This window comes from Salmo salar, chromosome ssa02 (genome assembly GCF_905237065.1).
Source record: "Salmo salar chromosome ssa02, Ssal_v3.1, whole genome shotgun sequence".
NCBI lineage: Eukaryota > Metazoa > Chordata > Actinopteri > Salmoniformes > Salmonidae > Salmo > Salmo salar.
The window spans coordinates 45869404-45896722 of NC_059443.1; the positions used below are offsets into that span (position 1 = coordinate 45869404).

Here is a 27319-nt window from a genome sequence, read left to right on the forward strand (position 1 = left end):
ATCACAGGGAAATTGGCCGAGGACCACTTACAGAACGTAGAAGCAGTGTTAAAGAGGCTGCAAGATCGTGGGTTAAGAGTAAACAGGGACGAGTAGGGCTGGGATATATGGACAAAATATATCATACGGTATTTTTCCAATTTTTGCTGGTATTTTGTGTTTTTGATTAATAAAAGTTCAAAATGTGCTTCATGAGTAGTGCGTGACCCTTAGGGTGGCAACACATAGATTCTAAAATCTTTCAATGGGTCTTTCTCCATTCGGATTGTTTTATACTGTTCAATTCAACTTCAACCTAAAATAATTTCCTGCATTTCCATCCATTTCTGCATTTCCTGCACTCATTTGAGATCATTTCCACACTGCCATGATACAGTGGGGGAAAAAAGTATTTGATCCCCTGCTGATTTTGTACGTTTGCCCACTTACAAAGAAATGATCAGTCTATAATTGTAATGGTAGGTTTATATGAACAGTGAGAGACAGAATAACAACAAAAGAATCCAGAAAAACGCATGTCAAAAATGTTACAAAATGATTTCTATTTTAATGAGGGAAATAAGTATTTGACCCCTCTGCAAAACATGACTTAGTAGTTGGTGGCAAAACCCTTGTTGGCAATCACAGAGGTCAGACGTTTCTTGTAGTTGGCCACCAGGTTTGCACACATCTCAGGAGGGATTTTGTCCCACTCCTCTTTGCAGATCTTCTCCAAGTCATTAAGGTTGCGAGGCTGACGTTTGGCAACTCGAACCTTCAGCTCCCTCCACAGATGTTCTATGGATTAAGGTCTGGAGACTGGCTAGGCCACTCCAGGACCTTTATGTATTTCTTCTTGAGCCACTCCTTTGTTGCCTTGGCCGTGTTTTGGGTCATTGTCATGCTGGAATACCCATCCACGACCCATTTTCAATGCCCTGGCTGAGGGAAGGAGGTTCTCACCCAAGATGTGACAGTACATGGCCCCGTTAAATGATGCGGTGAAGTTGTCCTGTCCCCTTAGCAGAAAAACACCCCCAAAGCATAATGTTTCCACCTCCATGTTTGACGGTGGAGATGGTGTTCTTGGGGTCATAGGCAGCATTCCTCCTCCTCCAAACACGGCGAGTTGAGTTGATGCCAAAGAGCTCCAATTTGGTCTCATCTAACCACAACACACAAGTTGTCTTCTGAATCATTCAGATGTTCATTGACAAACTTCAGACGGGCATGTATATGTATTCTTGAGCAGGGGGACCTTGCGGGCGTTGCAGGATTTCAGTCCTTCATGGCGTAGTGTGTTACCAATTGTTTTCTTGGTGACAATGGTCCCAGCTGCCTTGAGATCATTGACAAGATCCTCCCGTGTAGTTCTGGGCTGATTCCTCACCGTTCTTATGATCATTGCAACCCCACGAGGTGAGATCTTGCATGGAGCCCCAGGCCGAGGGATATTGACAGTTCTTTTGTGTTTCTTCCATTTGTGAATAATCGCACCAAATGTTGTCACCTTCTCACCAAGCTGCTTGGCGATGGACTTGTAGCCCATTCCAGCCTTGTGTAGGTCTACAATCTTGTCCCTGACATCCTTGGAGAGCTCTTTGGTCTTGGCCATGGTGGAGAGTTTGGAATCTGATTGATTGATTGCTTCTGTGGACATGTGTCTTTTTTACAGGTAACAAGCTGCGGTTAGGAGCACTCCCTTTAAGAGTGTGCTCCTAATCTCAGCTCGTTACCTGTATAAAAGACACCTGGGAGCCAGAAATCTTTCTGATTGAGAGGGGGTCAAATACTTATTTCCCTCATTAAAATGCAAATCAATTTATAACATTTTTGACATGCGTTTTTCTGGATTTTTTTGTTGTTATTCTGTCTCTCACTGTTCAAATAAACCTACCATTAAAATTATAGACTGATCCTTTCTTTATCAGTGGGCAAACGTACAAAATCAGCAGGGGATCAAATACTTTTTTCCCCCACTGTATGTGCAAACACACTAGGGCTTATTTTTAACCAAATCTTGCAATTGCGATTTAGATCAAAAAACTTGGGTGAACTTTTGGAATCATGGAAATAGAATGTTTATTATAATTATATAGTTAGAATATAGATAATAGTGCGCACTTTTAATACAGTGTTCTTTGACATGACAAGGAATGAAAATGCCATGGATGAGTTATTGTGACAGGGTAGGAACCAAAGTGATGTTCAGTGTTTCCTAAGGGACCCTATAATCTTTGGCTACATTATTCATATAGCCAACATATTCATGCTTCGCCTATTCCTCTTTGATTTAGTACTGGTATCAGGCTGTATTAGCTAGCTGTGTTTGCTCTGACTCAGTACTTTTATTAGCTAGTGAGCTATCCAGCTAACTAGTGATTAGCATTATTGGCTAACACAATTTAGCTTAACATGCTAAGAAAATACAAACTAGCGATTTGCAGATGTAAGAGACACAAACTAATATTGTAATTATAGAACGCTTGTGGATTTATATTAAGATCAAAGTGGAAACAACATTGTTGTCATCAACATTGTTGCATGTGCTGCACTGACCATGCAGACTGAACAAAAGTGTCTCGTGGTCAAGCAACAACAAATGAGCTCCTTGAGTGACAGGGTGGGACTAGGTCTGTGTGGAAAGCGGCATGGAGAGAGAGAGAGAGAGAGTGGAGAGGGATGACTCAAGGAGCGGAGTAAACTATAAAAATGGACGTTACACGCTGCGTATCACATTTAACAAACCAAACATTCAAATACCATTATAGAAGGTAAAGTAAAAACCCAAACCGGTCCGTGCATAAATACCGGTATATAGTAAAACATGGTATACCGCCCAGCCCTTGAGACAAGTGTTCATTTTTTCAGTCTAGTGTCACTTAGGTCACAGGATAGATGAACAGGGGCTACATCCAGTGCAGGACAAGACTGAAGTCATAACAAAGGTTCTAGTGCCAACTAGAGATGAAACGGTATGAACATTTCATATCACCATTATAGCGACCAAAATGATCACGGTTATCAGTATTATCACGGTATTGTTCAAATGTGCTGGAAATGTTCAAAAAGTACTGCTACACACACTGAAATAATTTCACCAAGTTTTATATTGAAAACCAACACACAAATAAAATTAGCAGCACTATGCACTTTCTGTGTGCATAAACACTCAAATAATAACATTAACATTAAAGATGGCACCATGTGGCCATGACAGGTAAAAGTTTCCCTAGTGCAGGTTTTAATGAACACAACCTTAAGTAAGCACATCAAATGTGAATATAAAAGCAACACAAGTAAAGCAATGTGCATGTAAGAACAATCCAACCATATGTAAACAAATCCAATGTGTAGGTGTTGACGTTAAAATAACAACACAAAATATGTAAACAAATCAAATGAACAGCACTGATTGTATGTCCGTTCTCTCCTTCATAAATAAATTAGGTGCTGCTGGCCTAACATCCTGTATGTATGCATCTTTGTTCACTTGAGATTTAAATGTAAAAATGTCAGCATATTTACTTTGTCTGGTTTAAGCAGTGACCTGCGAGGGGAGACAATGTGCCCGCTGGCACTGAACACTCTCTCTGATGGCACGCTGGTTGCTGGGATGCACAAAAGCTTCCTGGCAACCCTGGCAAGGTGAGGCAGCTCTGATGTATGGCCACTCCACCACACCAGTGGATCCTCTTCTGCTGGAATGGTTGGCAGAGACAGGTTGACCTTGATCTCTTCTTTCACTCTGTCTTCTGGGGTGGTCAGAATCTGACCCTCTTCACCTCTCTCCTGCCTTGTTGAGGTAATCTTTCTCAGGAACCCAGCCAGGCCTTTCCCCTCCGATGCCGCTGTGGGGGTGTTAGTGGTGGAGGTGCTGCTGGTGCTTGTGGTTCTTCCCTGACTTGTGCAGCTGCCAGCTTCAAGGCCTCCTGGACACAGCTGTCAGTGTCAATTTTTGCAGCCTCAGGCTCATCTAAAAAGCTCCTTTTGAAGCGGGGGTCAATGAAACAAGAAATGTGCATGACTCTTTTTGCCTTCTCTGTGTATCTGTTGTTAAGGTCTTCTCTCATTACCCTTTCATCTCCTTGGTCAGGGATGGCTCCGTATCCTTTTCCACCAGAACGTCACAGGTGATGTGGTCCAGGACAGGCTTGATGGCTGACAGTGTCACTCGTGTCTCTTTGGCAAGTGCATCTGTAAACTTGCTCAGAGGTTCAAGGAGCTGGCACAGTTGCTCCATGACACTTATGTCGGCATCCTTGGGCATCAGATGCCATGTTCCTCTTTTTCCAGCAAGTGTCGCACGAACTGGCTGCTGTTGGCTGAGGAAACGCTCAAGCATCTTGTGTGTAGATCCCCATCGGGTCACCACATCATGGATCAGAGCCTTCTGTGGCATGTTGAGGGCAGCTTGCTTTTCTCTCAGTTCTCTCCTTCTCTTCCAGCTCCGTGAGAAGCCTTGGACCAGATGACAGCAGACCTTGACTGCTGTGTCAACTCTCTGAATTTTCAGAACCTTTGAGATGACCAGGTTCAAATTATGGCCAACTTAGAGCCGCACACTCTAGGACCTCAAATGCAAAAATATTTTTGTCCAACGTTTCGATAGACAAGCTGTCTTCATCAGGGTATAATGACAAACACTGCGGCATGACTCATTTATATAGTGTCAAAAGACACACTGGTGTCTGTAATCATGGCCGGGTGTGGCCTGATATCATTGGTTAATTCTCATATATTAAAATAGCATACAAAAAACATAAATGGATAGCGTACGATCATCAAATTATGGCCAAAGCACCTAAGCCACAGATCTGGGAACTCTTCAAAAGCCTTGATCATGTTTGTTGCGTTGTCTGTGGTTTTGCAGACCAGGTCTTTCTTGTTGATCCCCCACTCTTCCAGCATATTCTCAAAAAACTCTCTGATGTTGTGAGCTGAGTGATCTTCTGGGAAGAACTGTGTTTCCAGGCCGTTTGATTCCAGTTGCCAGTTTGGGTTGAGGTAATGGATAGTGAAGCTGATGTAGGGTTGTCCACCCCCACTTTTACTGGTCCAGAGGTCAGTAGTTGCAGTAAACCATGTGCCTTGAGCCAAACTTTTTCCAACATCAGCTTTAACCTGGTTGTACAGGTTTGGGATTTTAGTCTTGGAAAATAATGTTTGTGATAGCACATTGTAGTGAGTCACGGCAACTTTCATCAGCCTCAGAAAGCCAGGCCTCTCAACAATTTGAAATTTGCAATGTAATATGAAAGGGCTGCAGTGAAATCTTGAGCATTTGTTGATGTGGGTGCATAAGCAGCCTGCCTTTTAAATGCTTGCTCGAGTGTCTGTGTGACAACTGTAGATGAGGAGGGACCAGTAGCGTTGCTGGGTTTGCCTGCTGCACACCCACTCTGTAAACAAGGGAATAGCAAATGTATTATTATTATTATTATTATTATTATTATTAGTGTTGTTACATTATTATTACTCACTCACACACACACACACACACACACACACACACACACACACACACACACACACACACACACACACACACACACACACACACACACACACACACACACACACACACACACACACACACACATACATACAATCTTCTGTGTTGCATTTGAGTATATACAATGACCCCATGCACAATTTACATAAATACAAATGAGTCTACATATCAAGACTGTTTCAAGGACAGCTTTTTTCCATCTACGTAACATTGCAAAAATCAGAAACTTTCTGTCCAAAAATGATGCAGAAAAATTAATCCATGCTTTTGTTACTTCTAGGCTGGACTACTGCAATGCTCTACTTTCCGGCTACCCGGATAAAGCACTAAACAAACTTCAGTTAGTGCTAAATACGGCTGCTAGAATCCTGACTAGAACCAAAAATGTGATCATATTACTCCAGTGTTAGCCTCCCTACACTGGCTTCCTGTTAAGGCAAGGGCTGATTTCAAGGTTTTACTGCTAACCTACAAAGCATTACATGGGCTTGCTCCTACCTATCTTTCCGATTTGGTCCTGCCGTACATACCTACACGTACGCTACGGTCACAAGACGCAGGCCTCCTAATTGTCCCTAGAATTTCTAAGCAAACGGCTGGAGGTAGGGCTTTCTCCTATAGAGCTCCATTTTCATGGAATGGTCTGCCTACCCATGTGAGAGACGCAGACTCAGTCTCAACTTTTAAGTCTTTACTAAGACTTATCTCTTCAGTAGGTCCTATATGATTAAGTATAGTCTGGCCCAGGAGTGTGAAGGTGAACGGAAAGGCTGGAGCAACGAACCGCCCTTGCTGTCTCTGCCTTGCCGGTTCCCTCTCTCTCCACTGGGATTCTCTGCCTCTAACCCTATTACAGGGGCTGAGTCACTGGCTTACTGGTGTTCTTCCATGCCGTCCATGGGAGGGGTGCGTCACTTGAGTGGGTTGAGTCACTGACGTGGTCTTCCTGTCTGGGTTGGAAAACCCCCCCTTGGGTTGTGCCGTGGCGGAGATCTTTGTGGGCTATACTCGGCCTTGTCTTAGGACGGTAAGTTGTTGGTTGGAGACATCCCTCTAGTGGTGTGGGGGCTGTGCTTTGGCAAAGTGGGTGGGGTTATATCCTGCCTGTTTGGCCCTGTCTGGGGGTATCATCGGATGGGGCCACAGTGTCTTCTGATCCCTCCTGTCTCAGCCTCCAGTATTTATGCTGCAGTAGTTTATGTGTCGGAGGGCTAGGGTCAGTCTGTTACATCTGGAGTATTTCTCTTGTCTTATCCGGTGTCCTGTGTGAATTTAAATATGCTCTCTCTAATTCTCTCTTTCTCTCTTTCTTTCTTTTTCTCGGAGGACCTGAACCCTAGGACCATGCCTCAGGACTACCTGGCATGATGACTCCTTGCTGTTCCCAGTCCACCTGGCCGTGCTGCTGCTCCAGTTTCAACTGTTCTGCCTGCGGCTATGGAACCCTGACCTGTTCACCGGACGTGCTTGTTGCACCCTCGACAACTACTATGATTATTATTATTTGACCATGCTGGTCATTTATGAACATTTTAACATCTTGACCATGTTCTGTTATAACATCCACCCGGCACAGCCAGAAGAGGACTGGCCACCCCTCATAGCCTGGTTCCTCTCTAGGTTTCTTCCTAGGTTTTTGGCCTTTCTAGGGAGTTTTTCCTAGGGAGTTTTTCCTAGCCACCGTGCTTCTTTCACATGCATTGCTTGCTGTTTGGGGTTTTAGGCTGGGTTTCTGTACAGCACTTTGAGATATCAGCTGATGTACGAAGGGCTATATAAATACATTTGATTTGATTTGATTCTTAAGAAGACAGTGATAGTAATTGCAATGAGCCCAACAATTGTCATAAATATAGGAGTCTTGTATAGAAGTCTATAGTGTTTCTCCTGTTGGAACACTTTTGCAACCAAGTCAACGACTGACGGATTTTAAATGAACAAAATATGTTGGTTGGGTGACTAAACTACATAACGTGGGCAAATAGAGTCTGCAGACACACGACGCATACAGCATCAGAACAACGTGTAGCGTTTTTACAAGAGTAGGTAATACTGAAAGCTTCGGTTTACAGTACTGACAAGCTATTAGCAAGTTAGACAGTCAAACCATGACGTTTTCCCCCATTTCCGAAGTTCCCACATCATGTACTTACCTTGCATTCGCTATAAAGTAGTGGGTGGTGGTCACTATAGGAGAAGATGACTCAAGAGATTTGAAGTGTTGCCACCTTTCGCAGCGATTTTTTAAAATTATTTCTTTAGTTTTTGCATGTTCTGCAGACAGGGTGACCATTTTCGATTAAGTTTCCCTCAGCACTCTTGTAAAACCCAAAATACGTCCACAATTCAGATTTGGTCCTCTTAGAAGGCTGAAAAACCTCCTGAGCGCTGTCACTGCCTTACGCCATGTTTTCACACAAAACAAACCCACCTTGCATGCTGCGCCTGCGTCAGACTGTTGCTAACTTTGGTTGATGCTGGACAGTATTTCCCGTGAGTTTTTCAAACCGTGGTAATCAAGCACGGTTTTAATGATAATTAACTTTTGAAACGGTAGTACTAATCATCGGGAATTTTTCTGGGGTTTATCGTGAAACCGGTAACTGTTTCATCCCTAGTGCCAATTAACGTGACAAAGCTCAGAGCATACTTACCCACTATGGCAAGTTCATGGAGAATCTCTCTACTCTCATCAAACCTATGACAGAGCTCTTACAGAAAGATAGACCTTGGGTGTGGTCAGAACAATGTCAGCAGGCATTTGAAAGAACAAAGAAGCAGCTGTCTTCCTCCCCAGTATTAGTGCACTACGACCCACATATGCCAGTAATATTGGCTTGTGATGCCTCACCATATGGGGTAGGTGCTGTCATCTCACACACAATGCCTGACGGTAGTGAGAGGCCTATTGCATATGCTTCACGACACTCACTAAGACAGAGTTGAAGTGTGCCCAAATAGAGAAGAAGGCCTTAGGGATCATATTTGGGGTAATGAAGTTCCATGACTACCAATATGGTCATAAGACCAATCCAAACTATCAACTGTCATTTTCAGATGTACTTTCCATTTTAGCTAAGGACATAGCCAGGGAAACTACCAAGGACAAGGGTTTGGCAAAAGTGAAGCACTTCACACTTACAGGGTGGCCTAACCATTATTGGGTGAGAAGGGATGAGCTCACTGTAGAAAGTGATTGTGGGTTATGGGGTATGAGAGCGGTGGTGCTGGCTACTCTACAGAGGGACCTACTGAAGGAGCTACATGAAAACCACTGGGGCATGCTCAAAATGAAAGCTCTTGCAAGGAGCCACTTTTGGTGGCTCAGGTTAGACTCAGACATAGAAGACATGGTAAGGAGATGCCAGGTGTGTCAGTCTAATAGACATATGCAGAACCTTGCCCCAGTGCATTCTTGGAAATGGCCTGAGAGGGGCCCTGGCAGCGCATCCATATATATTTTGTCAAAAGGGAAAGCACCTAGTTCTTAGTAGTTACGGATGCATACTCACGCTGGCCAGAAGTAAAGTGTATGAGTAATACTTCAGCTACAGCCACGGTAGAGACACTCCGGGGAATGTTCTCAGCCTACGGGTAAGTTGAGGATTGTGTTTCAGACAATGGGCCACATCTGGTTTCAAAAGAGATGGAGACATTCTTCCAGTTGAATGTGGTGAAACACATCCAGTCGGCTCTGTATCATGCAGCTTCAGATGGCGGCCAGAGCGACTTGTACAGAATCTAAAACAGACTCTAGAGAAGGACAAGTCATCAGGACGGTCTGTACAGCATAGTGTGGACAACTTTCTGTTTGCCTACAGGAATACGTCACATGCCACAACTGGGAAAACTCCAGCAGAGTTGTTCCTAAAATGACAGGTTAGAACAAGGTTATCACTTGTTAAACCCAGTTTTTCAGCTGACATGCAGTCTAAGATACAGGACAAGGGGGTGGGCAAGCGTCTTCGTTTTCTTCAGTTGGAACGAACAGTGCTTGTCCGAGATTACTTGGGAGGAGAGAGAAATGGGTACCAAGGGGTTGTGAAAAGGGTACTTGGTCCTGTAACCTACTTAGTGCAGACTAAAGATGCATGTGGATCAAATGATGATGCAACATAAAGAAAGAGAAGACCTGATTGTGCCAGAGTGGAACGTTTCTGATTGGTACTTGGGAACTACGACTGTGACATACAGAGACACAGGCACACATACAGAGACACAGATTGTGCCAGGCCATGAACCTGAGGGCCCAGAGCGTCGAGAGGCCAAAAAGGGTAAGAAGGCCCCCGGACCGATTAGATCTGTAAACAGGTTGTATATGAGTTGATAAGTGAAAAACTGTTTTAGAAACCCATGATGTTCATCAAGGTTGTTTTCAGAGGAAGTGACAATTTCCGGGGAGAAGTGTGGTGTATTGAGAAATGTGTAAATGAGTTTAGAGGAAGGCACAGTGATGCCGAAACGTTGGTAAATACCCATTAAATTGCTGGTAGATGACACATGGAGTGTGCGACTTTCTTTATTTTGATAGTTTAATGAGTTTAGATGTAAAATGGTTGCAAATAGTCAATGGGATTTGTATGCAGGGGTTGAGTTATTTGAATTAACAAATGATAATGGGGTTTCCGTTCTTGCATTGAAGTATTTGGATTAGGAGATGCAAGGGTGGTAAAAGTTCAAGGATGCATTGGAGAGTTGGGCTGAAGACGCTGTAGAGAGTAGTCGACTGTAATGTGTTAAGGAGAACATTAAATAAATCTATTCCGTTTATTATAAGTACGCTTCGGAGTCTTCAGTAAAAGAACCCAGCATCTTAGGATGCAACAGTATCGTCCATAAATAAACTGTAGCCTAGTGAAGTGAGTCACACCCTGAGTTGGAGGAGCGCCAGAGAGGACAGGGGAACTTTATATGCTTCCCATGACTTGCTATCAGCAGAAGTGCCTGTGAGTCCTGTGCGTCTGGAAAGATGGATATGTTCAAAACTGTTCTTAAAATTGTTCAGAAACAGCAGACTAGTCTCGGGTTTGGTTTAGTTGCGTTGTTAACTGCAGGCGGGGAACAGATATTTTCGTCAGTGATGTTCAGATGTCCTTGCAGTAACTGGAACTTTTCCTACGGCATGGTGTTTCTCTTAGTGCCTGCTCTGGCATTGTTGGTGTTAGGTTACATCATGAGCAATAAAACATGGAAATTGTTTACAGGTTTGTGTTTACGCAAATCCAAATGTTGTCATTTTAAATATTTTTGCGCCTGTGGGGTGGTCTTCTTTCAGATCACCACGACAGCACTAGTTGCACCTGTGAGTTGGATTGCAGTCGCTTTGCTCAATGGCAATTACTTTGAATGCGCCATGACTGGTATCAATGTAACGGTTTTCACAAACCACCTTTGCGATGGGAAGAGTCCGCAGTGCCAGGATGAACTTTATAAATTCCCCTGTGGGAGAGCCACCCACGTGCCACAATCTGACAGCAATGATGTGCTGGCAACCATCCGCGCTGAGTCGCAGGTGAGATATTATTCACACTAATAGAACCAAGTTATGGTTTGAATTATCATTTTTTATCATATCTTCTTGTCCCTATTTTACACATTTCAATATGTTTTAATGGGCTATCTTTGTTTTTGTCGACGGCCTGTTGGAGTGTAGGTGATTAGACTGACAGTTGTCACATTTCTGCTAACAGTAATTAACACCCCTGGATGTGTTCTGCCAGCTAAGGGAGTTGTAATATATTTTAAACTGAGCCTCTGACATTATGAAGTACACATTGTTGCTTTGAAGGCATTTGTTGCATCACATTTCATTTGGAAATTCCAACATTAAAATGCCCCAAAGCAAAAGTGCCCCAAAGCATAGGCTACTTCCATTGTTATAAAATAGCAGTTCTTCTTCAGTCTGACTCAGTTTCTGTATGACTTGTTCTCATTAATGTACAAAACTTCTCAGTGTTCCCCCTATATTAATTTAGCAGTGGCAGGCATGGTCAAATGTTTTCAGTGTAAATTTAAAAGGCGTAAAGCAGATATAAAGTATGTAGAAAAGATCATGGAGCCCCCATTGATTTTGATAGAATGTTTGAGTCACTCCGATAGCATAAGAACACGACACAAGCCCCATGACAAAATGTGTAGAATTGCAAGAAATTAGCTTTAAAACAGAAAAATTGTTTCTCTGCGGCCAAGAGGAGGGCCTCTAAAATGTATGGTCGGAGATCTCACCATTGGCCACACCCACTACTACGCCCTCCCCCTATGCTAACTTTGCCACCGCTGCTGCAAAAAAATGTAGAGGTGATGGATGAATTGCTGACCAACACACTCCTCTGAAATGATTCTACCGTACCTTATACAGTATGCTTCCCAAATACATTATCCTGCTATATTTATAGATATGGTTTGAGTTTGAGCAGTATACTGTATGTGGGCAATTATAACTGTGACATTAACTCAGACATTCCAGGTAAGGGGTTAAGCAGAATAGTTGAATATTGTGTTTTGATTTCAGGTCCTGGGTTGGCTACTGATCGCCTCCATCATGGTCTTCAACCTCCTGCTGATCTGCGTTGCCCGGTGTAACTCCCCAGTCAGCTACCTGCAGCTGAAGTTCTGGAGGGTCTATGCCCAGTGGGAGAGTGACCTGCTGGAAAGCTACATGGCAGATCATGCTGAAAAGCTTGCAGAGAGGAATCTGAAGAGCTTCTTCCAGCAGATGCCTCCAGAGCCTGTCACGACCCCACCTAACCAGGCCTGGGAGAAGATCTCGTCCCTCTACAGGTTCAGCACCAGAGACCAATACTACAGCATCCTGCACAAGTACGTGGAGAAGTGCCATGACCCTGCAGAGGCCAGGGACCACAGGATGTCATCTGTCAGGTCAGACGGTCCAGACACTGCTAATCCATCTGTGCTCGCCTTTGTGGATGAGGGCAAGATGATGCTGTGAATGGGCATGCATATGATCATAGGAACAGCAGTGACAGCATCACTAACATGGCACTATCGGTAACCATCCGTATTACTTTTAGCATCAAAGTTATGACTCATTATAGAGGATTGTTGTCAGCATTATACTCTTCGTCATCATCATCATTATCGCTGTGCATCAGGGGATTTTTCAGTAGAAAGACCAACCACATCTGATTAACCACTCTCAGGTCTTTGCTTGAATGACAATACTTCCCAATTTTATATTGTTACTTGAAAGTTCACTCGCTGTATCACCAGCGCTGCTTGCAGCTTTTTATTTAAAATTCTATGCTCAGAAGGGATTCTTTTTTTGTTTGAAATAGTTGATCATACTTTCTTTCCCTTTTACTTTTCTGTTTAGTATTTTTATGCTCCTCAGACTTGGCCTACATACAGGTGGTCTGTGGCATTAAACAGGAAACGCATGGTCTGGTTCTATTAAGTAAGGAGCTAAGTGCAAAATACTTTCAATAAAAGCCTGTTACCAGTGTACATGTAGCATCTTTATGATGGTAACCCACAATAATATTCAGTTTGACCTTACAAGCTTGGTCTCCAAAGTATTTATGCGTTATTGTTATTTATATTATTGCACTGTAGAAAGACCATTGCCACAAGTGAACTGCGATGAACATCAGCTCTGAATTGAATGTAAACTTAGCGTAATTGTTAGATTCGTATCTCTGTGTAAAGCTTAGGTAGTACTAGTCAGAGTTCGGCAGTATTTCTGCTACATGTATTTGACATACAGATTTCAATTACTTTTGTGTATTATATACATTTTTATTTGTTACAAGATACTTCAGAGAATGGTATTTTGTATTTTCAAAATATTCAAAATACTTTTCTCCAAAAAATGTATAGTGGTTCACAGTTTTGTGGCCCAATATCACCCCAAATGTGCTGCATTGGTATCAGAAGTCTTATGGTGTGAGGCCATGGGAGCTGTTGTTGGATAAGTGGAGGAGCTTGAAAGAAAGTTAAAGCACAAGTATTCACTTTAAGTATGAGGATAATGCAGTGAATTTGGTCCAAAAGGGGATAGTAAAACTTGACTTCAAAAGGGAACAAACACACTATGTTATTGCCACACTGTCACTGCACTCTCATTCAGGAAGTGGTTCCTTTTGTTTTTTGGGGGGGGGGGGGGTTGGAAGTGGGTCCTGTGCCTCAGGATCGGTACATCCGAACATCACACCTGCGGGACAGGTACAGGATGGCAACAACAACTGCCCGAGTTACACCAGGAACGCACAATCTCTCCATTGTTGCTCAGACTGTCCACAATAGGCTGAGAGAGGCTGGACTGAGGGCTTGTAGGCCTGTTGTAAGGCAGGTCCTCACCAGACATCACCGGCAACAACGTCACCTATGGGCACAAACCCACTGTCGCTGGACCAGACAGGACTGGCAAAAAGTGCTCTTCACTGACGAGTCATGGTTTTGTCTCACCAGGCGTGATGGTCGGATTAGAGTTTATCGTCGAAGGAATGAGCGTTACACTGAGGCCTGTACTCTAGAGCGGGATCGATTTGGAGGTGGAGGGTCCATCATGGTCTGGGGCGGTGTGTCACAGCATCATCGGACTGAGCTTGTTGTCATTGCAGGCAATCTCAACGCTGTGCGTTACAGGGAAGACATCCTCCTCCCTCACTGCTCATTCTGTGCGTGATTTCCTGCAAGACAGGAATGTCAGTGTTCTGCCATGGCCAGCGAAGAGCCCGGATCTCAATCCCATTGAGCACATCTAGGACCTTTTGGATCAGAGGGTGAGGACTAGGGCCATTCCCCCCAGAAAGGTCCGGGAACTTGCAGATGCCTTGGTGGAAGAGTGGGGTAACATCTCACAGCAAGAACTGGCAAATCTGGTGCAGTCTATGAGGAGGACATATTATTCCGTTTCTGTTAGGCACATGTCTGTGGAACTTGTTCAGTTTATGTCTCTGTTGTTATGTTCGTACAAATATTTACACGTTAAGTTTTCTGAAAATAAACGCAGTTGACAGTGAGAGGACAATTCTGTTTTTGCTGAGTTTACATTGGTCTTTAGGGTATTTTTTAAATTTTGTAACAAGATGTGTTTTGATGTACTACATTAGGTACCTGATGTGCCTAATGTGGCCAGTACAGCCCTGTTAAAAGCTTCACGGTGGGAGAAATCAATGCACTTGTCACACCCTGATCTGGTTCACCTATCCTTGTGATTGTCTCCACCCCCTCCAGGTGTCGCTTAGTATCCCCGGTGTATTTATCCCTGTGTTTCCTGTCTCTCTGTGCCAGTTCGTCTTGTTTGTCAAGTCAACCAGCGGTTTTCCTTGCGCCTATTTTTTTCCCCAGTCTCTGTTTGTTTCTAGTCCTCCTGGTTACGACCCTTGCCTGTCCTGACTCCGAACCCGCCTGCCTGACCTCTCTGCCTGTTCTGACTACCAGCCTGCCTATCCCCTTGTACTGTTTTGGACTCAGATCTGGTTTCTGACCCCTGCCTGGCCTGACCTCGAGACTGCCTATTGTCTGGTACAGTTTGGACTCTGACCTGGTTTATGAACTCTCGACTGTCCCCGACGTGCCTTTGCCTACACCCTTTGTTATAATAAAAATCGGAGCTCTATCATTTGCATGTGTCTGCATTTGGGTCTCGCCTTGTGCCCTTATAGCACTCAGAGGCCTTTTAGGGTGGGAACTGTAGAGCGTAGAAACTCATCACAGGCTTCTATAGGAAGTGGGAGAGGAAACCCTTCTCTTTACCAACCACTAACTCAGAACACATGTTTGATCTGCCCATTTCTCCTTTTTCTGAAACAATAGTAGGTCTTATGCAAGTCTAATGTAATGTCTAGCTAGCTATATGATTGTCTATAAAACTGTTGTGCTCTGTGTTATATTTTTTGGGGTATGCATGATATGCATCAACGTGAGCTTGCATAGCTCAGTATTAACATTTTTGCAACTGCTTATGAATGCACTGCAGCTTTAGTGCCGAAATACCACGTTGCGTCGTGTGTGCGCGCTTTGTGCATGAAAGGGAAAAAGAGGGCGAGAGAGAGCAAAGAGTGATTTCATATACTGTGTAATGTTGAATCTGGGTCAAGCGGTATGTGCATTTAATACAGATAATAAATCACGGTGCTGAAATCACTGTGCTGAACTGCTCAAATAACTATCAAAATGAATCTGGTTAAAGTGAAGTTTTTGTTTTTTTGACAGACTGCTGCTTGTCATATGACATCACTCTGAGAGGACAACGGCAGCTGCACGGCCTGAAGTAAAAAACCAGATCTGCAGGATCTCAGCCGGTTTAGTCACTTTTGTTTTATTACCTACGCATAGGAAAGGAGGAGGGAGTGGAAGAGAAGGAAATTTAGAAGGAAGAATCAGGGTGGGGTTTGAGAGTTGGAGAATGCAATCTCATTGGATTAAGAGTTCGGACAAGGGTAGGAAAGAGAGATAAAGTGAGGAAAAGAGGGAGGAGTTGGTGGAGAGGAAGATTGAAAGAGAAAGAACAGGAGGGAGGGAAAGGGAGGGGCAGAAATAGGCTCAGAAGAGCTTCAGTGTGTTTGTGTTAGTCTTCGGCTCAGACAACACAGGAAGTGGAGTGAGTGTTGGAGACGCAACCCTTTGCGTCAAAACTATTTCACTGCCTTATTTTTCCTCTTCTATTCTCCATTCTCTGCGTTATTTTGGTTTTTGCTAAACGTGCGTGAAAACTCCTTGTCGACACCATGGATAACTTCCAGACCGTCCTGCGCTTTTTCATGAACCAGAAGGCCACCATTGGCTACAGCTTCATGGCCCTCCTGACCATCGGGGGAGAGCGGATCTTCTCCATGGTCTCCTTCCAGTGCCCCTGCAACCACGACCAGAACTTTGCATACGGCCTGACCTTCCTGCTGGGCCCAGGCCTGGTTCTGCTGGTGCTGGGTCTTTTCTTCAGCAGCAGGCTGTGGCGCCTCTACACTGGCTGTTGCCTCAACCCCGTGAAGCTATGCCCCGGGGGCAACTGTTTCACCTGCCTCAAGGTGTTTGTCAACATCTTCACCGGTGCCTGTGTGGCCCCTATCATGTGGCTGTGTGTGGCACTGTTGAACGGGACCTTCTACGAGTGTGCCGTCAGCGGGCTGGATGATAACCTGGTGCTGGATATGTTCTGTAAGAACAGGACTTTGATGTGCCGGGAGGAGCTGGCCCGTGTGCCCTGCAGCAAGTCCAAGCTGTCCAGTGACTTAAACATGGAACTGTTGCTTATGTTCCGGGCTCAGTCACAGGTGAGTGCAAGCAGCAATCAGACCCTGTTTGTGACTTTTGTATGGTGGAATGTCATATTTTTCTATGTCATATTTTACAGCTGCAAATGCTGGTACGAGTCAGACCAAAATGAAGGTGTGATTCATTGATATACTTTACTATCTGTAATTCAGTTGACTGTAAGCAACACTATTGAAGTTTATTATAAACAATTATTATTATTATTTAAAAAACTGTTGGCATTCTTTATTCATTTTATGTGAGCGTGAGTTTTGGTTCCTGTCTGTACATCCCTAGATACTGGGCTGGTGTGTCATCATCATTTCAGCCGTTCTAGGGCTCCTCGGGACCTGCTACACCAACTGCCGCTCGAAGGTGAGCTACCTGCAGCTCACCTTCTGGAAGCGCTACGTAGAAAAGGAGAAGGAGCAGTTCGACACATTCGCTATGGAGTACGCATCCAAGCTGGCCGAGAGGAACCTGAAGAGCTTTTTTGAGAACCGTGACCCGGAAATATTCCCATTCCCCAACCACAAGGCCTGGGAAGAGATCTCAGCCCTCTACACCTTCTCCAAGAGTGAGCAGTACTACAGCACCCTGCAGAGGTATGTGGAGCGTGATGACCCGAGACTACTGGCCTGAAAAAAGACCAGTCATGGAGCTGGACCACGACACAGAGATGAGCTGAGAGAGGGGTGGATAATGGCACATAAATACATATCCAGAGAAGAATGCAGATTTATTTCACCAACACTACATTGGGACATTGTTTTACACTTTTTCTACTGACAGTGTATGAATTATAGCGTATCCTATTTGTTTTACCTTTAAAAATGCAGTATATACTATAGATTTAACTCACAGACTGAGGAGAGGCGTTGCTGCCTGCATTTCCCCCAAAGCACTGACATCTACACAGAACACCGTTGAGAAAGTTATTACCAGTGACACAGCAGTGATTACCAAAGAATGCAGCCATTGCAGAAGTGGTAAAACAGCAGGGCTTCTTGTCTGCTGATTTGAAAAAGTCTCCTCTACCTCTCTTTGACATGCCTTTGAGGCATTTCATTCATTTTACTGGTAGATAATGGTAGGAGAGCTATTGTAATTGTATAGTTTTAATAGGGATTCTGTATGTAATATTGCACCACACTATGAACGCTACACGCATGACAGAGTTGTAACATGCAATTTGCTTGAAATGTTTACACAACTCAATGTTCATAGAATTATGACAGCTTTTGCACAACCTTCAAGTGTCTTTCTATGACAGTACACGTGAAGCAGCTCACTTTATGTTGTATGGTAATTTGGAGATAACTAGTCTTGTCCAAGCAATACATTTCGGTCTGCCATTACTGACTTCCTGTTCAGTTATTAATGTCAATAGTAGTCAGTAACTCACAAATTAAGAGGTAATAAATCATGTATGACATACGGGATATTCTCACTGGATTCTACAAAAGATTTAGTGGCCCCTGTTTTTTTTTCTTCTTCTTTCTAACATCTGTAAAACCATGTAATGTGTAAGCACTAAATTAACCTGTACATAGAACATTATTGGACATGTTGCATTATGCCTGATTAAACCATTTTAGGGTGGTGAGTTTGTGTGTAAAAACTGTCCACATTCCACCATGTTTGACTAAGGGGAGAATGCAGCCATATAGGTGTAGTTACAGTGCCTTCAGAAAGTATTCATACCCCTTGACTTGTTCCACATTTTGTTGTGTTAAAACCTGAATAAAACATGTTAAATTGATTTTTTTTCTCACCTGTCTACACACAATACCCCATAATGACATGTTTTTATACATTTTTGCAAATGTATTGAAAATGTAATGTAGAAATATTCAAATGTACATAAGCATTCACACCCCTGAGTCAAGACTTTGTAGAAGCACCATTGGCAGCAAGATTTCCACACCTGGATTGTGCATCATTTGCCCATTATTTTCAAAATTCTTCAAGCTGGTTGTTGATCATTGCTAGACAATGATTTTCAGATCTTGCCATAGATTTTGAAGTAGATTTAGGTCAAAACTGTAACTTGGCCACTCAGGAACATTCACTGTCTTCTTGGTAAGCAAGTGTAGATTTGGCCTTGTGTTTTAGGTTATTGTCTTGCTGAAAGGTGAATTAATCTGCCAGTGTCTGGTGGAAAGCAGACTGAACCAGGTTTTCTTCTAGGATTTTGCCTGTGCTTAACTCCATTCCGTTTAGTTTTTATCCTGAAAACTCCCCAGTCCTTAATGTTTACAAGCATAACCATAACATGATGCAATATGGGCAATATGGAGAGTGGTACTCAGTAATGTGTTGTATTGAATTTTCCCCAAAGATAATACTTTGTATTCAGGACAAAGTGAATTGCTTTGCCACATTTTTTTGCAGTATTATGTTAGTGCCTTGTTGCAGACAGGATGCATGTTTGGAATATTTATATTCTGTAGAGGCGTCCTTCTTTTTACTCTGTCAATTAGGCTAGTATTGTGGAGTAAATACAATGTTGTTGATACATCCTCAGTTTTTTCCTATCACAGCCACGGTGACTGGGTGTATTTATACACCATACAAAGTGTAATTAACAACTTCACCATGCTCAAAGGGATATTTGTCATTTTTTGGAAGTATTCTTGGGGTCATTGTCTATTTTTAAGACCCATTTGTGGCCAAGCTTTAACTTCCTGACTGACGTTTTGAGATGTTACTTCAATATATCCGCATCATTTTCCTCCCTCATGTTGCCATCTATTTTGTGAAGTGCACCAATCCCTCCTGCAGCAAAGCACCCCCACAACATGATGCTGCCGCCCCCGTGCTTCATGGTTGGGACGGTGTTCTTCGGCTTGCAAGCCTCCCCCTTTTTCCTCGAAACATAACGATGGTCATTCTGGCCAAACAGTTCTATTATTGTTTCATCAAACCAGAGGACATTTCTCCAAATAGTACGATCTTTGTCCCCATGTGCAGTTGCAAACCGTAGTCTGGCTTTTTTATGGCGGTCTTGGAGTAGTGGCTTCTTCCTTGCTGAGCGGCCTTTCAGGTTATGTCAATATCGGACAGAACGCATCTCCTTCCTGAGTGGTATGACGGCTGAGTGATCCCATTGTGTTTATACTTGCATACTATTGTTTGTACAGATGAACGTGGTACCTTCAGGCGTTTGGAAATTGCTCCCAAGGATGAACCAGACTTTTGGAGGTCTCCAATTTCTTTTCTGATGTCTTGGCTGATTTGTTTAGATTTTCCCATGATGTCAAGAAAAGAGGCACTGAGTTTGAAGGTAGGCCTTGAAATACATCCACAGGTACACCTCCAATTGACTCAAATGTTGTCAATTAGCCTATCAGAAGCTTCTAAAGCCATGACATCTTTTTCTGGAATTTTCCAAGCTGTTTAAAGGCACAGTTAACTCAGTGTATGTAAACTTCTGACCCACTGGAATTGTGATACAGTGAATTATAAGTTAAATAATCTGTCTGTAAACAATTGTTGGACAAATTACTTGTGTCATGCACAAAGTAGATGTCCTAACCGACTTGCCAAAACTGTAGTTTGTTAACAAGAAATTTGTGGCGTGGTTGAAAAACGAGTTTTAATGACTCCAACCTAAGTGTATGTAAACTTCTGACTTCAACTGTAGATAGGAAAAAAAGAAGCAGACATTGAATATCCCTTTGAGCATGGTGAAGTTATTAATTACACTGTGGATGGTGTAAATACACCCAGTTAATACAAATATACAGGTGTCCTTCCTAACTCAGTTGCCAGAGAGGAAGGAAACCGCTCAGGGATTTCACCATGGTGACTTTAGAACAGTTACAGAGTTAAAAGGCTGTGATAGGAGAAAACTCAGGAAGGATAAACAACATTGTAGTTACTCCACAATACTAACCTAATTAACAGAGTGAAAAGAAGGAAGCCTTTACAGAATACAAATATCCTGTTTGCAACAAGGTACTAAAGTAATACTGCAAAAAATGTGGCAAAGCAATTAACATTTTTGTCCTGAATACAAAGTGTTTTGTTTGGGGTAAATCCAATAAAACACATTTTTGAATACCACTCTCATTAAAATGCAAATCAATTTATAACATTTTTGACATGCGTTTTTCTGGATTTTTTTGTTGTTATTCTGTCTCCCACTGTTCAAATAAACCTACCATTAAAATTATAGACTGATCATTTCTTTGTCAGTGGGCAAACGTACAACATCAGCAGGGGATCAAATACTTTTTTTCCCTCACTGTATGTGTAAATAATATATACAAACACACATGCACACTACATGTTAATATTTTTAAATGTACAGTATGTAAATTGTCAAGTCTTTTTTCATTATTTGTCGGACCCCAGTAAGACTATCTGTTGCTATTGGGGATACTAACAAAATACACATTTAAAAAAAAATAATGTATAAACAGTATAGATGTTAAGACTGATACAACAGAAGAAAAGTGGTTGGCTCTCAGATGATGTTGAACTTGCAGACAGATGCCTTCTCAGCATGACAGCTCTCATCAAACCACTTTCCATTGGCAGTGGTGGGAAGGATGGCACATTTGTGGGTACGTCCACCGTCTGGTTGGTTGGTAATGTCAGTCTCCCAGTTCTTAAAGAGCAGGTTGGTGCCCGCCTGGTCGAGCCATTCCCCCTTGGTCAACATGTCATTGATGCCCAGCCAAATGTGTTCCTCAGGGCTGATGCTCCGGTGGACGTAGTCGACGAGCTTATCGTTGTCATCCCCTGTCAGAGGGGTGCTAATTGTGCCCCCTTTAGTAATGCAGTCATCCCCTGTCAGAGGGGCACAATCAGCACCCATCTGACAGGGGATGACAACGATAAGCTAGATCTTAGCGGCGTCGGCCAGGAAACACTTGCCAAAAATCTTGATGCCTTTCAGGCAAACTGGAAGAAAATGTATATCAAAGTTGGATTTGATATACATCCCAATGTCCACAACATCGTCACAGAAAACTTTGGATTAAAATACAAGATAATGACAGAGACTGTGGCTCCCAGATCCGTTCATATGTATTGTACTGCCATACAGTGCCTTCAGAAAGTATTCACACCCTTTAACTTTTTATACATTTTGTTGTGTTATAGGCTGAATTTATAATGGATTAAATTTAGATTTTGTAGTCACTGGCCTACACACAATACCCCATAGTGTCAAAGTAGAATTATGTTTAAAAATATTTTTACAGATTAATTAAAAATGAAAAGCTGAAATGTCTTGAGTAAATAAGCATTCATAAATAAGTACTCCACACATTCAATTATCTGTGAGGTCCCTCAGTTGAGCAGAAGTGGAATAGAGCTAAGCACAGGCTAAATCCCAGAGAACACCTGGTTCAGTCTGCTTTCTACCAGACACTGGGAGATGAATTCACCTTTCAGCAGGACAATAACCTAAAACAAAGGGCCAAATGTACACTGGAGTTGTTTACCAAGAAGACAGTGAATGTTCATGAGTTACAGGTTTGGCTTAAATCTGCTTGAAAATCTATTCCAAGACTTGAAAATGGTTGTATGATCAACAAGAAAATTGACAGAGCTTGAAGAATTTAGAAAATAATAATCTGCAAATTTTGCACAATCCAGGTGTGGAAAGCTCTTAGTGATTTACCCAGAAAGATTCACAGCTGTAATTGCTTCCAAAGGTGTTTATACAAAGTATTGACTCAGTGGTATGAATACTTATGTAAATGAGATATTTCTGTATTTCATTTTCAATAAATTTGCTAACATTTCTAAAAACATGTTGTCAGTTTGTCATTTTGAGGTATTGTGTGTAGATAGGTGAGAGAAAAACATATATTTAATCATTTTGAATTCCCGCTGTAACACAACAAAATGTGAAATAAGCCAAGGGGTATGAATACTTTCTGAAGGCATTGTATCTGTAAGGTACTTTGGTTAAACAGTGAATTTCAAACAGATTCAACCACAAAGACCAGTCAGGTTTTCAAATGCTTCGCAAAGGGCACCTATTGGTAGATGGGTAAACATTTTAAAAGCATACAGTGAATATCCCTTTGAGCATGGTGAAGTTAATAATTACACGTTAAATGGTGTATCAATACACCAGTCACTACAAAGATACAGGTGTCCTTCCTAACTCAGTTGCAGGAGAGGAAGGAAACCGCTCAGGATTTCACCATGAGGCCAATTGTGACTTTAAAACAGTTACATAGTTTAATGGCTGTGATAGGAGAAAACTGAGTCTGGATAACAACATTGTAGCTACTCCAAAATATACTAACCTAAATGACAGTGAAAAGAAGGAAGGTTGTACAGAATAAAAATGGTTTACCAAGAAGACAGTGAATGTTCCTGAGTGGGTGAATTACAGTTTTAATTTACAGTAAATCTGATTGAAAATCTATGGCAAGACTTGAAAATGGTTGTCTAGCAACTACCAATTTGACAGAGCTTGAAGAATTTAGAAAAGAACAATGGTCAAATATTGTACAATCCAGGTGTGCAAAGCTCTTAGAGACTTACCCAGAAAGACTCGCAGCTGTAATCGCTGCCAAAGGTGATTCTAACATGTATTTACTCAGGGGTATGAATTCTGATGTAAATTAGATATGTCTGTATTTCATTTTCAATAAATGTGATAAAATCTCTAAAAACATTTTTTCACTTTGTCATTATGGGGTATTGTGTGTAGATGGATGAGAAAAAAACATATATTTAATACATTTTGAATACAGGCTGTAACAACAAAATGAGGAACAAGTCAAGGAGTATGAATACTTTCTGAAGGCACTACATATCAATACATGTATGCTTTGAGGGCATACTTTATAATCTAGGCCTACTGTTTGAATATTGCATATCCTTCTGTTAGTACTTTAAATATGAATGTTTAGCCAATACCCCAAATTGAATGCAGACTAAACAACTTCCCTTGACCAATGCAATACATTCCCTGTTGCCATGCACAGGTGCTCCCTGTCATGTAAAGTGGTCTCTAAGATCTCCTTATGGCACCACAATAGAATAGCACAACCAGACCACTTGTGACTTGCATTTTCACTGAGATTAGAGTACTCCATTTGAAATGTCAACAGTAACATATCCCTTACCTGATCGCAAGGCTTGCGGCTCTTTCAATAGATTCAACTCCAGCACAATGTTATCAATCTGTTTCTTTAGGTCCTCAATGGCAGCATTATTTTCAGCATCTATGTTGAAGAAATTGGAGTAGAATCAACAAAGTTTTACAACTGAAACTATACCAAGGAGGATGGTTTATGGTTGATCAGTATTGTGCTCAACTTCTTATCTACCCAAAGTAAAATGATAAACTAACATTGACTCAAACATATTGAACATTTTGAAAAAACATCGAATTCTTTCCACATAGAGATAAAATGTGTCCTACCTTTCTTTCCGCCCTTTTTCTTAGACGAGGTCTGTTGGAATGTGGATTGCCTGAGGAGGAGAAGGCAAAACAACAAAACGCACACCACTGACATGCGTGGTGTACGTCTTAGTTGCCTATTTTTCCACTGATATGATGTGTAAATGACAGTTTATATTTCCACTACCAGCCAGGGGAAAAAAAATCTGTTTCGAGAATTGGCACTGTGGGAGTTGACAGAGGAAATCTCAACTTTGGGAGAACAAATGTTTAACAGATGTCAAACTGGCGTTTGATCTTTTATTTCCTTCTTATTTTTATGCGCAGGATGTTCATTGATGACTTTTTAACCCTGTTGAGGCGGGAGTGACATTAGCCCTATGTGTTAACATAGGTTACCCATATGCTTCCTTTTTGGTTCCCATAATAAAACATTTAAGGGCCAATTCCTATTTTAGCATTGGCCTACGAATTAGTATAACCTTGTATAAACATTAGGACTATAACTGTTAGCCCATGCATCTATTATCATAACAAAATGTGACAAAGTCGTATTAGTAAACTCAGTCACTCTTTACAGACATATGTTCTAATTGTAGTAGAATACTGGCTGAGGTCCAGGGAGTGTGTTTTCTTTGTTCCAGGGGCTCCAATGGGCTAAGGGTTGGGTGGATTGGGGGATCCATAGACCCTGCATCTGGTTGTTCTTAGCTAGCTGGACAAGGATTTTCTGACACGTGGCAGCCTTACACCATGAAAAAAGAGTGTGCTTTGGAGTGTGTGTTTGTTTTTGTATTTCACATGCGCAGATCACAGATTCCCATTGCTAAGCGAATCTATGAGAGCTGTCTCAAACTTGTGGCCACGCCAAAATGCAAATATATCTCACACACTTCATTACTGTGGGGAGTATAAGAAGAGTTTATTTCCAAAATGTTATATAATTTTTTTTCTCACATTTGTGTTTTTTCATCAGAAATGATTACTTATTGTACCTTCATGTGTGTGTAAAATTTGACTGTTCTCAGATTTTTTATTCATAGGTTTTAGATGTGTTTAAAAAAGGTTTTTTACAAAACGCTATACAGTGCCTGCAGAAAGTATTCACACCCCTTGACTTTTTACAAGTGTTGTTGTGTTACAGCCTGAATTTAAAATGTATTTTCACTGGCCTACACCCAATACCCCATAATGCCAAAGTGGTATTATGTTTTTCAACATTTTTACAAATTAATACAAAATGAAAAGCTGAGTCAATAAGCATTCAACCTCTTTGTTATGGCAAGCTTAAATAAGTTCATGGACTCACTCTGTGTGCAATAATAGTGTTTAACATTCTTTTTGAATGACTACCTCATCTCTGTACCCACACAAACAATTATCTGTAAGGTCCCTCAGTCAAGCAGTGAATTTCAAACACAGATACAACAACAAAGACGAGGGAGGTTTCATGATGTCACGCAAAGAAGGGCACCTATTCGTAGATGGGTAAAAAAAATGAGCAGACATTGAATATCCCGTTTAGCATGTTTTCAATTTTTTATTTATTTAACAAGGCAAGTCAGTTAAGAACAAATTCGTATTTACAATGACAGCCTAGGAACAGTGGGTTAACTGTCTTGTTCAGGGGCAGAACGACAGATTTTTACCTTGTCAGCTCAGGGATTTGATCTAGCAACCTTTCAGTTACTTTCTCAACGCTCTAACCACTAGGCTACCTGCCGGTGAAGTTATTAATTACACTTTGGATGGTGTATCAACACACAGTCACTACAAAGATACAGGTGTCCTTCCTCCTTCCTACTCCACAATACTAACATAAATGACAGAGTAAAAAGAATGAAGCCTGTACAGATTAAAAATATTCCAAAACATGCATCCTTTTTACAACAAGGCACTAAAGTAACTTTTTGTCAAGAATACAAAGTGTTAGGTTAGGGCCAAATACAATACAAAACAAACTGAGTACCACTCTCCATATTTTCAAGCATAGTGGTGGCTGCATCATGTTATGGGTATGCTTGTAATCATTAATGACTGGGGAGTTTTTCAGGACAAAAAATAAATGGAATGGAGCTAAGCACAGGCAAAATCCTAGAGGGAAACCTGGTTCTGTCTGCTTTCCACCAGACACCGGGAGATGAATTCAAATCTACACTGGAGTTGCTTACCAAGAAGACAGTGAATATTACTGAGTGACTGAGTTACAGTTTTGACTTAAATCTTCTTGAAAATCTATGGCAAGACTTGAAAATGGTTGTCTAGCAATGACCAACAACCAATTTGACAGAGCTTGAAGGATTTCGAAAATACTCATGGGAAAATATTTTATAATCCAGGTGTGGAAATATCTTACCCAGAAGAGACTTACCCAGAAAGACTCAGCTGTAATCACTACCAAAGGTGCTTCTACAAAGTATTGACTCAGGGGTTTGAATACTTATGTAAATGAGATAGTTCTGTATTTCACTTTTCAATACATTTGCACCAGTTCTTAAAAGATGTTTTACATTTGTCATGATTGGGTATTGTGTTTAGATTGGTGAGATTTTTTTATACATTTGATACATTTTGAATTCAGGCTGTAACACAACAAAACGTGGAATAGGTCAAGGGGTATAAACACTTTCTGAAGGCGCTGTATATCCAATGTTTAGGTGGAATCAGGGGCGGAAATCCCGGGGGGGACGGGGGGGACACGACCCCCCCATCCTGGGAAAAATATGATTTGTCCCCCCCAATATATCACTGAAACATAACTATGTAATTTAAATAATATTGATAATACGCAATGAAAGCAATTGTGCTGATTATAGACACTTAATAGCGCGTTTTTAAGTTTCAAAAGATTGCGACCCCCCCGCCCTTTGCCTCACAATGGTTTGATCCACTGCCAGTTCCTTAGCTTGCTACGGAACTGCCGTGAGGTTCATCCAGTCATATCGCGCACACACACACTAGCTGAATATGCAGAGCTAGCGCGCAAATATTAACTATTAAGCTAGCTAGTACCTATTCCATTTATGTGGCGTCGTCAAAGATGGAATCAGCATGCAGATGATGTAGGTTAGTGCTTCAAAGTCCCTGTGATAAGGTTAGCGATAAACTGAAGTCCAAACTGAACAGAACTACACTCTCTTCTACCATTGTCTTAAATATATTTAATGGCCTCGTTGCAAAAGCTAAATTGTCGCAAGGGAACTTTTATTTATTTATTTTATTTCACCTTTATT

The 27319-nt window shown here is 41.8% G+C and overlaps 2 protein-coding genes and 1 pseudogene across 6 annotated transcripts; 2 read left to right on the top strand and 1 right to left on the bottom strand.

The window, feature by feature from the left end:
• Positions 1–9245: 9245 nt before the first annotated feature.
• On the top strand, positions 9246–15920 carry LOC106584073 (calcium homeostasis modulator protein 6). Of its 5 annotated transcripts, none has more exons than XM_014168918.2 (3): positions 9246–9768; positions 10770–11006; positions 12006–12956. In XM_014168918.2, exons 1-3 carry the CDS (start codon positions 9730–9732, stop codon positions 12441–12443), a joined length of 714 nt encoding a protein of 237 aa, XP_014024393.2. In that variant the 5' UTR covers positions 9246–9729; the 3' UTR covers positions 12444–12956. The 5 variants fall into 5 exon arrangements, 4 of the variants coding, with proteins under 4 accessions (XP_014024393.2, XP_045560834.1, XP_014024392.2 ...); XM_045704878.1 differs by lacking the exon at positions 9246–9768 and adding an exon at positions 15671–15920 and having other exon boundaries at positions 9777–11006; positions 12006–12373; XR_006761241.1 differs by lacking the exon at positions 9246–9768 and adding an exon at positions 15671–15805 and having other exon boundaries at positions 9778–11006; positions 12006–12502.
• A 24-nt stretch (positions 15921–15944) lies between these two features.
• LOC106584080 (calcium homeostasis modulator protein 5) lies at positions 15945–18470 on the top strand. Its single transcript, XM_014168922.2, has 2 exons — positions 15945–16728; positions 17006–18470. The coding sequence occupies exons 1-2, from the start codon at positions 16186–16188 to the stop codon at positions 17348–17350; spliced, it is 888 nt and encodes a 295-aa protein (XP_014024397.1). The 5' UTR covers positions 15945–16185; the 3' UTR covers positions 17351–18470.
• A 2286-nt stretch (positions 18471–20756) lies between these two features.
• LOC106584087 (tetranectin-like) lies at positions 20757–24211 on the bottom strand (annotated as a pseudogene).
• Between the last annotated feature and the right edge of the window lie 3108 nt (positions 24212–27319).